At 36.7% G+C, this 15,810-nt stretch overlaps 1 protein-coding gene across 1 annotated transcript in view; it reads left to right on the top strand.

The window, feature by feature from the left end:
- The window catches only part of kcnh1b (potassium voltage-gated channel, subfamily H (eag-related), member 1b), a 57,862-nt gene that overhangs the window by 23,983 nt on the left and 18,069 nt on the right, over window positions 1–15,810 (top strand). The window contains exons 8-9 of the mRNA XM_048168891.1: window positions 11,881–12,080; window positions 12,409–12,661. Of these exons, the coding sequence (XP_048024848.1) occupies window positions 11,881–12,080; window positions 12,409–12,661 (453 nt within the window). The remainder of the gene's footprint in view (window positions 1–11,880; window positions 12,081–12,408; window positions 12,662–15,810) is intronic.

Raw genomic sequence — 15,810 nt, forward strand, 5'->3', positions numbered from 1 at the left:
ATGCTCACAGCCATGTTGGCTGGCTTATTGTGCTGTTTTTGTGCTTGGCCCAGTAATTGCTGCTTGCAGCTATATTTATTATTATTATTATTATAGTTGTTATTATTATTATTAATTTCTTTTAATCTTTTTGTAGTTTTGCTTAATATTATGAATATAAAAAATTTTGTCTGTAAAATTGAAGTACAACCAACATGAAGTAAGAAAACAAAAGTGTATATATAACACAGTGAAGCCCTGAAGACCCTCATGACTGAGTCAAGGTCAATAAGAACTAAATTCATGAAAATAATTGAACTAATTATGATGTGTACTCTCATATTCAAGACCTTATAAATATGTTATTGTGTTAATGACTTTTACCTTAATGATTGTACCATCAGTAGACTTTCATATATTCTTAAAGTCAATGTTTCTATATATTTGGCAGAATCATTTATTGGCAGTATTTGGCTGTGATTCTGCTCTGTAGTTTGACTTGGGGCCTGTCAGCCACTCTTTTCTTCTCTGTTTGTTACTTATTTTCTTGTCTCTTCTCACCCTGGAGGCTCATTAGAAGCTTGTTACACTTCAGTGAGAACACAGAAACCATTAAAGTGATGATTATTTCATTAGAAAAACCCTTCTGAGAAAGGGTGGGATGCCATTACCGGGTGTTTTTTCTTTTCTTTTTCTTTTTTTCTTTTTTTCAAATGCTTGAGAGCATGTAAAAGATGCAGTTTATTGATTGATTTTTTTTTTTTTTTTTTTTTTTTTTTTCTGTCCACTCTGAAATAAAAAAGTCTGTGTGGTGCCAAACAATCGTAAACATTTTAACCATATCAGAACATATTCAGTGTTGGTTACACTGTATTTTAAGGTGCCTTTGTTACACTGTAATTATACATTTAAGTACTGAGTAACATTAAGTAACTACATGTACTTAATAAAGATTAGGCTTTGGTTTGGTTAGTTGCATGTAATTATGCATAATTTACAGTTATAACGATAGTAGCTACATTGTAACATTTGTAACAATGACACTGTAAAATAAAGTGTTACCTCATTGTTTAATATTATACAGCTATGTGGAGCAAGACCAGTAATATTTCACAGTGGGCAGAGCTATCCAGTACTACATTACTAAAATAGAAACCAAACAAGCAACAAAATCTCACTCGTCCCTTGTTTTAGCCGCAACTTATGACAAAAACACACACTGCATCTGAAATTATGTAGTCTGACTAGATACTGCGTTTGGATTTAAATTTATTTTGTGTACTATAAAGTATGAATGAAATCCTGATGTACTACATCTGCCATGTTGTTACTGTCACATGACCTACCAGCGTCAGTTGCATCGCTTCACTGCCATTCACAAATCCTCTCCCATGCCCTCATGGGACAGTAAAGTGTCTATAGAATGCACACTTCAGAATCTCACTGGAAAGTAGTAGTATAGGTCATCTGGGGACTTTTATCCTACTGTTTTTCAAATACTATGTATTCGGACATACTACTCTTTTGGCGTACTGTTTTTCTCATACTATATATAGGGAAGTATTCGATTTCGGATGCAGTGACAGACTTACACAGACTGTGACTGCATTAGCTCATTAACTACAGAATCTCGTACAGCTTGTCAACAGCATGTTTTGCAGGAGAGTGAGTCTTGTCTCTATGGAGGCTGTTATTGCATTACTGAGCTGTGATGACAGGGTCGTCTTATGATGTGACTTGCTTTAAATGTTTGTTGGGACCTTCCCTGGCAGGATGTTAAAGCAGAAACTGAGGTGAAACAAGCCTTTCACTTATCAGGAGGAAATATCCATCCAACCATTCATCCAATTTCCACACCATCTTCTGAACAGTTTGACTTTGACATAAAAACCATAAGACCCATCTCTTTAGATTAAGTGCAGCATACCAAGGCGAACCATCTTCAGTTTTCCTATGTCATCCAATTTGATTTTTGTCGTAAAATTGTCATTAACGAACACATTGGCATATAATTACTAAACTCTGTAGTGTCTTCAGCACAAACCATGAGAAACAGCAAACGCTTTCAAAAGTGGAACGAAACAGCACCACTCATTTGAACCACGCTGTACAGACCATTTATCAGTTCAGCCCAATAGACAGTCAAGTCAAGTCAAGTCACCTTCATTTATATAGCGCTTTTTACAATGCAGATTGTGTCAAAGCAGCTTTACATTGATAATTGGTATATAATTTTTCCTTTTAAAGAATAGTGTCAGTGCAGGCAGATCAAAAGCACTGTTGAATAAATGTCAAGGATACTGTTGAATATCAAATGTCAAGTCAAATTAAATTAAATTAGGGCTGCACGATTAATCGTATTTTATCACGATAACGATATCTGCTTCTCTCGATTGATTTTAAATAATCGTCACGATATTGGCCCGCTCTATGAAAATGAACATAATTTGGAAATATTGGAAGTAATATTAGGAATTTCGCTGTTTTATCTTTTGAAGTTCCTAAAGGTTTTACCAGTTTTCATAATGTTGATCAGCTAGAAATGATTTTCTTTGCTTTACGAATTTGCCGGGCAATTTGAATCTGGTTTGTCTTATTGCAAACGAATTGTGTTGCTTTAAAATCTAATGTGAATACATATTACAAAGCGCTCACCAAAACCATGTTTTGTATTGATTTACCATCTAATGAAGTTATCATAGTTGGTTAAATTTAAGTCTTTGTGCCACCTACAGGCCTTTTGGGTGAAGTGTAGGTTGGTAAAGAACTTGCAAAATAGCCATAGTTACATTACTCTTTTGATAGAATAAACATGATTAATAATCGTGATTATAATTTTGAGGAAACTGTGGCACTGGCTGTCGTGTCGATGATGTCTTCACAATGGATGATCTAGTCGACTCGATCTCTGCTGATACAGGGCTGCGTTGTGGTCGTGTCAAGGCACCGGTCCTCGGTCTCATCTGGAAACGGCCCCGAATCCGGTTGGCTACGGTAAACCTCGGGATAAACAGAAAGACTAATATTAGCGTAGATGCCATTCTTTTTCTGATGTAACAAGTACATCTGGTGTTATAGGAAGTGCTCCCGGTTCCGGCTGAACTAATTTATACAGCCTAATAATCCTTTAACGGATTTGAAAATATAAATATATAATGTGTTATGTGTATGCCAGGTTAAAGAGATGCGTTTTTAGTCTAGATTTAAACTGACAGAGTGTGTCTGCATCCCGAACAATGCTAGGAAGGTTGTTCCACAGTTTAGGTGCCAAATAGGAGAAGGATCTACCACCTGCAGTTGATTTCAATATTCTAGGTATTATCCGTTGGCCTGAATTCTGAGATCGCAATAAACGTGAAGGACTATAATGCATTAAGAGCTCGCTTAGGACTGGGGGGCTAAACCATTTAGTGCTTTGTAAGTAATTAGCAAGATTTTAAAATCTATACGATGTTTAACAGGAAGCCAATGCAGTGACGACAGAACTGGGCTAATATGTTCATACTTCCTAGTTCTAGTAAGGACTCTAGCTGCTGCATTTTGTACGAGCTGTAGTTTATTTATCAAGCGGGAGGAACAACCACCCAGTAGAGCGTTACAGTAGTCTAACCTTGAGGTCATGAACGCATGAACTAACTGTTCTGCATTCTTCATTGAGAGCATATGTCGTAGTTTAGATATATTTTTAAGATGGAAGAAAGTGGTTTTACAGATGCTGGTAACATGGCCTTCAAATGAAAGATTGGTATCAAAGAGCACACCCAGGTTCCTAACTGATGACGAAGACTTAACAGAGCAGCCATCAAGTGTTAGACAATATTCTAGGTTATTACGTGAAGAAGTTTTTGGTCCAAAAATTAGAATCTCTGTTTTTTCTGAATTTAGTAGTAGGAAATTACTGGTCATCCAGTTTTTTATATCAGCTATACATTCTGTTAATTTTGTGAATTGGTAAGTTTCGTCAGGGCGTGAAGAAATATAGAGCTGAGTATCATCAGCGTAACAATGAAAACTAACGCCATGCTTCCTAATGATATCTCCCAAGGGTAGCATGTACAGAGTGAAAAGCAATGGTCCTAGTACTGAGCCTTGCGGTACTCCATATTTAACTTGTGATCGATATGATATCTCATCGTTTACTACTACAAACTGATAACGGTCAGATAAGTATGATTTGAACCATGCCAATGCAATTCCACTAATGCCAACATAATTTTCAAGTCTATTTAAGAGAATATTGTGATCGATAGTGTCAAATGCAGCACTAAGATCCAGTAACACTAATATAGAGATACAACCACGATCTGATGATAAGAGCAAATCATTAGTAACTCTAATGAGAGCAGTCTCAGTACTATGGTACGGTCTAAATCCTGACTGGAAATCCTCACAGATATTATTTCTTTCTAAAAAGGAACATAGTTGCGATGAAATTGCCTTTTCTAGTATTTTTGACAGAAAAGTAAGATTTGAGATCGGCCTGTAATTGACTAATTCTTTAGGATCAAGTTGTGTTTTTTTAATAAGAGGTTTAATAATAGCCAGCTTAAAAGTTTTTGGTGACAAAGATGACAAAGTCCTAAGACCTAATGACAAAGATGAATTAACAATATTAAGAAGGGGATCTATGACTTCTGGAAGCATCTCTTTCAATAGCTTAGTTGGTATAGGGTCTAACATACATGTTGTTGATTTTGATGATTTAACAAGTTTAGACAATTCTTCCTCTCCTAAAGCAGTAAATGAAATGAATTTTTCCTCAGGGACACTACAATGCAATGTCTGACATGATACTGTAGTAGACGGTTGCATGGTTATAATTTTCTCTCTAATATTATCAATCTTGCAAGTAAAGAAGTTCATAAAGTCATTACTGCTGTGCTCTTTGGAAACATCAGAAGTTGAAGCTTTATTTCTTGTTAATTTAGCCACTGTATCAAATAAATACCTAGGGTTGTGTTTATTTTCTTCTAAGAGTTTTGAAAAATAGGCAGATCTGGCAGTTTTTAAGGCCTTTCTGTACTCAATCATTTTCTCTCTCCACAAAATGCGAAATACTTCTAGTTTTGTTTTCTTCCAGCTACGCTCCATTTTTCTGGCTGCAGTTTTTAGGGCCCGAGTCTGCTCACTGTACCATGGTGTTGGATTAAATTCCTTAATCTTTTTTAAACGCAAAGGAGCGACTGAATCTAATGTGCTGGAAAAGACAGAGGCAATAGTTTCTGTAGTTTGTCATGTTTCAGCTCTAAGACTATGTGCCATATTACTAGAGAGAAGAGCAGCACCATCCCGGGAGGGATGAATACCATCTCTTTTCAACAGGTCAGGTCTGCCCCAAAAATTTTTCCAATTATCTATGAAACCTATATTATTCTGCGGACACCACTTAGACAGCCAGCCATTGAGTGATGATAATCTGCTAACTATCTCATCACTCCGACGAACAGGAAGGGGACCAGAGCAAATTACTTCTCCTGACATTGTACTTGCGAGTTCACACACCTCTTTAATGTTAATTTTAGTGATCTCCGACTGGCGAAGTCGAACATCATTTGTGCCGACGTGAATAATAATTTTAGAATATTTACGATTAGCATTAGCCAGCACTTTTAAATTTGCTTTGATGTCAGGTGCTCTGGCTCCCGGCAAACATGTGACTATGGTGGCTGGTGTCTCTATTTTCACGTTCCGTGTAATAGAATCGCCAATTACTAGGGTACTTTCAACAGGATTCTCAGTGGGTGCGTCACTGAGTGCCGTTACCCAAGTGCCCTGATGCGCGGGCTCTACAGCCGGAACCGAGCAATGTACAGAGTTCACTAAGCTAGTCGCATCCAAAACAGTATCTGAAGCCCCTGCATTCTTACTATCCTCGATTAAAGTTTGGATGCGTGTCTCTAATTCTGAGATTCTCTCTGTCAGCCTGACTATTTCCCTACATTTATGACATGTAAATCCCTCATCGCTGACAGAGAGGGCTATGCTAAACATGTGACAGATGGAACACGATATAACACTGGGAAAGGATGACATAACTCACCGTGTTTGTAGACTGATCCGAGTTGCCACAGCTGTTTGATGAACGCGTTGGAAGAGAAGCGCGCGAGTTAAACAAGCTAGCGAGATGCAAACGCGTTGTAACAGCGATTTAGATTCAAAGATTACAAGCTGGCGACGTCAGATTAATGTGGTGGGCAATAGTATATATATAAAGTAATGATAATATAAGCAACAAAAAGTACGAGATTCAATAAAAGTAAGAGAAAACAAAGCTATACAGAGATACAAAACACTGAGCAGCGAGGCAGAGAGACAGACAGGCGCAGAGGCAGACAGCACAGTACAGTACAAACTCAGATTCAGTGCATTTGTTTGCAGTACAAACTCAGATTCAGTGACCATTGTTAAATAGAGTTGTTAAATCCGGTGAGAAGCATTTGAATTCGGTGCAGAATTCTGTTACAAAACCCAAATGTCTCAGTGATTGAAACTAGTCTAAACCCAACGAAACAGTGCTGACGTTCTCAACATCACTGATGCGAAAAACAGAAGAAACATTATTTCATGAACAATCCAGTTCTTTTCAATACACAAAACTCCAACATTTAGAATGGATTTTCTGTAGTAACACTAACTGTAACCATGCAGTTGTGGACAGTAATGAAGCAGCTTTTAACAATAGTTTTTTCTTCGTAATAGTTGAGTTTGTTACCTATTTAAGTACATTTTCTGTACTTTATTAGAGTATTTTAATTTTGACAAACCTTTGCTTTTACTGGCACAATAAATGCGATGACAAGGTTATTGGTCACGTGTTTTTGAAATGAACAATCAGAGGCTGTATAATTGCAAAGAGTATTCTGGTTTTGCAATAGCTGCAATATTAAAACATATAACAATGGCTAGTTGAATCATAAGGAGGAAGTGGAGCTTTGCCTTTCTCTCTGTTCAACCAGAAAACTTTCAGTTCATTTTTTACCATCAAACAGACATATTTAACTCTCTTTTTATCCTCTAGGCAGCTGTGGCTTTACCTCATGACTGATTTTCATTTCCACATGGTGAAGAAAAATACAGTATGGTATAAAACAGGCCGCATATGAGAAATGGGCCTAAGATTCTTTTGATTCTGTATTTGGTTACTTGAGTACTTGAGTAAACTTGATTAAAAATACTTGATTTTTAATGTACTTAATTATTAAAAGTGAAATAGTGATAAAATAGTGAAAAAAGTGATCTATGGACCTTGTTTATTTTTTTTTTCTAGCCAGCACTAGTCAGGCTAATCAGTAGCCAGCAGCAATAATAAGAAATATTAGTGCAGACATTTAATATGTAGGCCTATTGATTTGCAAACAAGCAACCTTTTTATTTTATTACTAAAACTTATTATACACTATAAAAACGTTTAACTTCAATATTCTAAAATAACAATTTAAGTTACGGATAATTCAAGTGTGCAAACAAGTGAAATAATATGCCATATTGACAAATAGTATAAAAATACAATGTACAGACATCACAAGGGGGAAAATATGATAATACTTTAGGAGGAATGCTAGGCAAGCATACACATTTTGTCATTTGAAACTGTTACAGCTGTAATAATTGACTATAATTGTAATAATTTACAATAATAAATGCTAAAATTCAGCATTATAACTTTTTGTGCCATTTTAGCACTGACGTTATCCCAGTTCTTGGCTCATTTTGGACAGATCATTTGAATCAATGAGTTGTTGACTTAAAAACAACTGCAGTCAGATCAGTCTGATTTGCGAATGAATCGTTCAGTATGATTTGTGAACCACTTCAACAGCTTCAGATTTTTTAAACTCCATTGTTGATTCTGAATGGTAAACAACTCTTACTGCAAGCATCGCAACAGACTGTTAAAAGTGGTGGTTGAAATAAAATGCTGCGTGGAGTCAACCAATCAAAATGTTGCGTGAACTAGCTTGCAACTGACTTTTCTAAGGGGCTTCATTTAGACCCTGGTCCCTGTGGTGGAAACAAACCAAGTACAACCCCAAAGTTCCTAGTTCCTGGGGAAAGTTTCTGCGGTGGAAACATGACTAAAGTATAAAAAAAAAAAAAACTGCCTGCTGTCATCACAGGTGCATTAGTGTGTTCTCTTTTAGACTTATGCTTTACACTCTCTGGCTGTGATAAACACTTCCTTTTGTCCCAGTGGCCTTCCTCTCAGCAGTCCACCAGATGAGTGATCAGTGTCCACACAGAGTACCATTCTTTCTCACACACACACACACACACACACACACACACACACACACACACACACACACACACACACACACACACACACACACACACACACACACACACACACACTTCTCTAGAAATAACCACTGATGAGGTTAGATGCTGTGTTTCATAATGAAGAGACATCAGGCTGGTGTGGCTGCAGTGTAACACTTGTACCACGACCTAACCAGATGCTATAAAGCAACAGTTATAAGCTCTTCCACGCAAATCTAAGTTTCTGTCCTGGCCAGCCACCAGAGTCACAAATGACAAGCTTTTTTCAAATGATTTTTACAATCATTTGGTTTCTATAGCTGTTGGTTTCTATACCTGTTGGTCATTTGGTTTCTTGCACTGGGTAGCCCTGAACATGAAGGGGCCATTTAAACTGCACTGTTTTTAACTAAAAACGTAAAACTTTTAGGCTATTCATTTACATGACGGTGGAGTTTTAGGGACCTCAAAACTCAAACTTTTGAAAACAGGTTTCAAAGTGCACGTTTTTGAAATGATATCATTATCATCTCCATGTGAACTACAAAATGGTGACGTCATGCGCATGTGTATTAGGCTACATGTTCAGTCTATAGGCGCATAGTGTTTCTTTAGAAAGTGACTACTACTGGCTTGGCATGAATCATTGATATGAAAAAAACTGCGTTTTTAGTTGTTTTCATGGATATGCATGAACAGGGATCGTTTTGACAAAGTTGTCATCTGTACGCAAAAATCCAAAGGAAAAACTTTTCCGTTTTTCATTAAACATATACTTCACTTAGTAGTAATTCATGGGCAGGAATTGTACTAATTGTGAATGAGCACAATTTGACATTGCTTGGCAACTCTAAACAACTAAAATGTTGTGCTTGTGCTTAACAACACCCCTAAATAACCTGCTCATTTTGACGTTATATTTTTGCATCACTTTATGTTCCTCCATGCCGCTCACATATTTAGCAGTAAAGCAGTCTTTCCCACTGATAGCAATGCAAATATACCTCTGGACTCAAAAAAATATACGTTGGATTTACTTAATTTTTTTATGTCAACAGGTTCCACGTAACTTGGTTATGTTGCATTTAATTAACATTATTTATTTCAGTTAACTTAAATGTATTACATAAGGTTAACTCAATGCCATTTAGTTGAATCAGATTAACATTTTTAATTTTGTCCAAAACCATTGTTTAATTATCCTAAAATTAATATCAAACAGAAATTAAAACAAATAATACAGTTTAATTGATTAGTTTATTTAGTGAATGCATTCAAGAACAATTTTCACAACTTTTTCAAAAACTTTACTCTGTAAAGAATTATTGTTAGGTGTTAGCCAGAAGATGGTTTTATTACATCTATGGCATGCCCAAAATGGCTATTTTTTATTATTAAAACAACTTTAATTGTTGTTAGCAGGTCCTCAACCCAAGCACATGTTCTACACTTCACCACAATGGTAACCCCAAAACTATTAACATAACAGAAACTTTTGAATACCAACTTAATAGAACAGTAAACATTAAAAAGTCTCTCCATTTTCTCATGTTGCTAAAAACGGCTTAAAATAACACTTAATTTCAACATTTACTCTCCCAGATCAGCCCCTTTGCAAAGCATGATGGGAAGTGAAAGCCCTGTTTGATTGAGTCTTGGTTGAGTTTACTTGATTGAAACATCGTTATTTTAATATGAAAACATCAAATTAAATTAAAAAAGTAATCGTTTCAAGTCAATTTAACATGAAGCAATTAAATTTGAACAGGAAACCTAATACAATGGTGTTGAATCAAAATGAGTTGGGTTAGTATAAATAACATGTGTAAATGGTACTGCAAAATCACATTTCTACCATTGCACAGTATAGACGCCCATCACTAGTAATAAATCAGGTATCTGCTGCCTTAAATCCAACCAAGATTTATCACTTCACCCCAGATCCTTAACATTCTGCACATGCAGAGCTGGGATTGATTAATATCACCTATGGTGAGCAGGGAGGCCTCAGAAGACGACAGAGGGTGCAGGCCGGTAAAAAAGCACTTACCGTGGAGCCAATTGCCTGAAATGTAACTGATCCAATAAAGCAGGGCTGTAATGTAGTCGTATTGCTGATGGAGCGAGACGAGAGGTCTCAAAAATTGCGTTCGGCTGCAGTGATGATATTCAAGAATGACATGTCATTAAGATTGGTACTGGTTATGAGGTGCAGGCGAAGGCTTACTATTTAAAAAAACAAAAAAACACAAAACACTGAATAACTATTTATACTGACACAGTGCTGCATATACCCCTCTGATTCTACCTGGATGATTCACTTTAAATTTAAGGCTTTTGTGTAAAAAGCTCTATTGGGAAAATTGTACATGCTGAGGTTGAGCATTTCAACTTCACCTGGTGAAATGCTTTAGAGCAGCTTCAATCAGGACTGTGATCAATATTGTAGCCTATATGACATACTAATGGACCTGAAGAAGACATCAGCAGCTTTTAGAGCGTAGCAGTTGAGATACTTTAGGTCAGAGTTTCAGTTGGTTGCAGAGCAAGCAAGTGTCTGGTTTCTGAGATTACAGCCCTGCTGTATGTCCTTGACCAGGAACATGTAGGCTCAATGTCTACTACCTACAGACAATATTCCAGCCTAAATGGATTCTCCTAAGTGGCAGATTTGAGATGTCCTTCATTAATGGACATTCATGGATCTCACAAACTCCACAACAGAACGCACTTCAATTTGCACTTAAGTATATTATTTCCGTAATAAGTACTCTTTTTAAAAAATATGCTTAAGTGAACTTTTATTTCACAAGGTATCCTGTCTTTGTTTATAGTCTTGGTGCTTTGGACACTTCCTATATTACTAGCTGGATAGTTTCAGTGCAAAATTAGGTGTCTCAGAAGGCATCATAATTCACTGCCTACATTTTGAGATGTCTCGAGCATTCATTTGATGCCAAAAATCTGTTTAGTATAGGCCGAGTACAGTGGGAAAAGACGGACAGTGTTAAACATGTTAAATAACTTGCATGTGCATCGCACCTGACCTTGGATTTTTGCTCCAACCATGCATAGTAGGGTCTTCAATAATTGGGGAAATTTTAAAGGTTCTCTAATTAAACAATTTTTATGAGTAAGAAGTTCACAAGTTCACTTTAACACTGATTCACAAGTTTGCCTGATCATATGTTTTTGTGGCATAATATAGGTAAACAGATTTGGCTTGCTGTCCATGGTTAAAAGTTTTCTCTTAAAAACTTATGGTGTTGATTAAGGTGTAAGGGAAGGTCAACAGTATAGATGTGATTACAGAAATTAATTACAGTAATTACATGCAGGTATTTTTTTTTAAATATAAATAAAATTGAAAAACATGTATGTACACCATAAATGCATTATATCAAATGAATAATTTAAATGTTATTACATAGTTAGAGTTGCTTAATATAACATAGGGCCAGTTTTCTGTGGTAATGTTAAAAGCAACTGTACTCGGTCATGCCTAAAGATACTACTCAAAAAACTAAAGAGAACTTACCAAACCACTTTATTTGTAGTTTTCTCTTTGTTCAGTACTGTTTTTACTACAGAGTCTTGACTACAGTTTTTACTACAGGATAACCCAGTGTCTCTTTCTTTTAGCTCTCCTTTATGCCACCATCTTTGGTAATGTAACCACCATCTTCCAGCAAATGTATGCCAACACCAACCGCTACCACGAGATGTTAAACAGCGTGAGAGACTTCCTGAAGCTCTACCAGGTTCCCAAGGGTCTCAGTGAGAGGGTCATGGACTATATCGTCTCGACATGGTCTATGTCCAGAGGAATTGACACTGATAAGGTACTTGGCACAGAGTCTCGCAGCCTGAAGATCTCGATCTTTATCCAGGGAGCTTACTTTCTTCATTCATTTTAAAAGTCATTTGTTCTGTCTTTGCCATAACATCCGTAGCATGTGTGAATAATGTCCCTCTAATGTTTAAGATCACAGTCTAACTTACGGGTTACGTAAGGCTTTGAACAGCTTCTCAAAATCTCATGAATTATTAGTGAAAGGCTTGGACAACCTCCAGTTTTGTTTTAGCATAATGCTAATGTTCATGTGTGGGATCACAAAGCAAAAGATGTGTATTTGATTGTTTTTTTTTGTTTTAAAAATATCTCTGCAGGTGTTGCAAATTTGCCCCAAAGACATGCGTGCAGACATCTGCGTTCATCTCAACAGGAAGGTGTTCAAAGAACATCCGGCTTTTCGTCTGGCCAGCGACGGCTGTTTAAGAGCCCTTGCCATGGAGTTTCAGACCATCCACTGCGCCCCGGGCGACCTCATCTACCACGCTGGTGAAAGCGTGGACAGCCTCTGCTTTGTGGTGTCAGGGTCTTTGGAGGTCATCCAGGACGATGAAGTCGTTGCTATTTTGGGTAAGTATATTTTTACCAGTGCTCTGAGGTTTACTTGACTAGAGCCCATCACAAAACCTAATTATATTATATTAATTTTTTTTTTACCGTTCTATTAACATTCACATAAAGCTGCTGTCCGCAGTTTTTCCTCTTTGTCGCCATCTCTGTTTGAAACATGCGATTGCAGTCATATGCGGAACAGTTATCTGTACGTGCGTTGTGCCTCGGCACAGCTCGTCAGCGCGGATGAATCTAATGCTTGCTGTCAGTCACCGCACCGGTGTGGATACTGAACTCTCGTTCACAGACTCTATGTCTTGAAAGTATGACCAATATAAGAATTTTCACTGGAAAATATCATCTGAACAAGTAAGTAACATTTCTGCCACTTTTGTTTTGACCAACTGAGGAAAAAAGCATTAGGCCTACAATAAATCACGCTGCCAATGATGATTAAATCTAACGATCGCTTAGCTCTGATCACACCAAACCATGCAAATTATTATTACTGTTATATTGTTCTCAAATTGTTATTGTTAACAACATCAGCACTGCGTGACTGTGTATTTAGTGTGTATTAGCGTTACCTGTAGATTTCAATTTCTGTATCCACTCCACAGTCCGAAGTCTTTTGCTTTTTGACTACGGGTGAATCTCCAGTTGTCACTGATGATTGTCATTTGGACCTTTCTGGATTACAATCCGCCATCAAAATGATAAGTTTAATTATTTCAGCTGCTGTGAGAAAAGGCTATAAACGTGCCGCTACCGGCAGCTTCCTCACATGATTTAACCGAGCCTCTCGACGGGACTCCTTTCTGTTTACGGATGTGACGTAATGACGCACAGAGGAACTGCTGCATGCTTGAATTTCCCGCGGAAATCTGCCAGTTCGCTCTTATTATAAAACATTATTACAAGCTAACCGTCGTGAAGATAATTAGATAGTTTTGAACACTGGCTGGTTATGTACTTGTTCAAAAGTTGATTTTGGATAATTTTTAACCAAAACAAGTTGCGGACTGCAGCTTTAAGGTATCACTGACTGATCAGAGGGTTGTGCAGATTCAGATTCATTCTGTGTTTTCCAATTGTTTCATGCAAATTTTGGTCAGTGTTGTGTGGTTTAGTTGAGTAGCACTGTTTCATTCCTTACTTGGAGCATTTGGCTTTTCATATGTTTCTTAATTGGATCAAACAGACTGTGACTATGAAGAAGTGTTATTATGATAGGTCATTTGACATGCAAATGTAGGTAATTTCAATATTTCTACCCTGTAAAAAGTGGTAATCTGCAATTGTTAGCTTAGAGAGCTATTTCTACCTAATTTAACCAATAAAAATTTATTTTTGTACATTTTTTAATTAATGTATTCATGGTGATTAAGTCATGTTAAATAACATTTTTGACTTAAAGGGTTAGTTCACCCAAAAATGAAAATTCTGTCATTTATTACTTACCCTCATGCCGATGAGACATTCGTTCATCTTCGGAACACAAATTATGATATTTTAGTTGAAATCCGATGGCTCCGTGAGGTCTTCATAGGGAGCAATGACACTTCCTCTCTCAAGGTCCATAAAGGTACTAAAAACACATCTAAATCGGTTCATGTGAGTACAGTGGTTCAATATTAATATTATAAAGCGATGAGAATATTTTTGGAGTGCCAAAAAAACAAAATAACGACTTATTTAGTGATGGCCGATTTCAAAACACTGCTTCAGGAAGCATCGGAGCACAAATGAATCAGTGTTCAAACTAGTCAATGAATCAAACTAGTCACCACTGATTCCTGAAACATAGTCGCACCTCTGTTGTTTGAACCACATTAAATCAACAATATAGGACATTCGTTAATGTTATGTTCAGTCAGGGATGAAAAAAGGTAAAAATCCACTTGCAGCAAAAACAAAGATAATCTAAACTGAGGCCTAAACCAGAAACAGGAGCAGGAAACTGAAACATAATTAAAAGAGCAGGAACACAACAGCTTTACTAACATGCAAAGACAACAACCGAGAAACTAAGACTTAGGCCCCATTTACACTAGTGTGTTTTCATTTTAAAGCGCATAAGTTTTGCTATGGTTACGTCTGTCGTTTACACTACGCCAATGTTTTTGAACCTTGAAAATGGAGACTTTCGAAAAACGCTGCTGACCCCATTTTAGTTTGAAAACACCGGGGTTGCGTTTCAGTATAAACGGACCAAAACGGAGACTTTTGGAAACTCTGCATTTTTTTTATATTGCAGCTACCTACATGGCACAAGAGGCAACTGTTTACACTTGTATGTGCATGCCCAGTGTGCATGAACAGTCATGTGACATGCATTTTTGGCATGTAGTGTAGACGGAGATCGCTTCTGAAATGCTGTGGAAATGCCAGTGCAGATGAGGCCGTTTTAAAATGAAAACGCACTAGTGTAAACGGGGCCTGAAACACGGGTATATATACACAGGATAACAACTGATATATAACTCAGGAACACCTGAGACTGATTAATCACTAAGGGAAAAAACAAGGTATCTACAGAGACAAAGGCAAACAGGAAAGGGGAAGCACTGCAAAAAGTGAACAGAAATACACTTAATAATAAGAGTTCATAAATTCAACAAAGGACCACGACACAAGGACCGTGACAGTAACGATGGAACTTGCGACCACATTTTTTGCTAATGATGATTTCGGAAAATGCACCCCATGTCATATATCTGTAAAAAATTTAATTGAAATTGATTGAACTGTGTAAAATGTGGTGGTAGTACTTTGAAGAAAGCAACCCCCCATTGGAAACATACAGTCATTTATTCAGACACCTTGAACACCTTGAACATTTCATTCATTATTACAGTTTATTCACTATTCATGATTTTATATATGTATAGTTAAATAGAATTTGTTAAATAGAAAAAAAGATTCAAGATGTAACTGACATAACAAATAATCTACATCAAATTAACTACAGCCCAAAAGAGTACAGAGTTCAAAGACCAAGTAGCTTAAATGTGGAAAAAAAAAGATAAGTATTTAATTAAAATGATAATGTAGTAATAACATGATAATTACACAGTAACATCCTGTATATTTTTTTGTACTTATTGTGTACTACATACAGGTTTTTACCTTGTACTTATATTTAAAAAAAATAATTGCATATAATC

This window comes from Megalobrama amblycephala, linkage group LG2 (genome assembly GCF_018812025.1).
Source record: "Megalobrama amblycephala isolate DHTTF-2021 linkage group LG2, ASM1881202v1, whole genome shotgun sequence".
Classification (NCBI taxonomy): Eukaryota; Metazoa; Chordata; class Actinopteri; order Cypriniformes; family Xenocyprididae; genus Megalobrama; species Megalobrama amblycephala.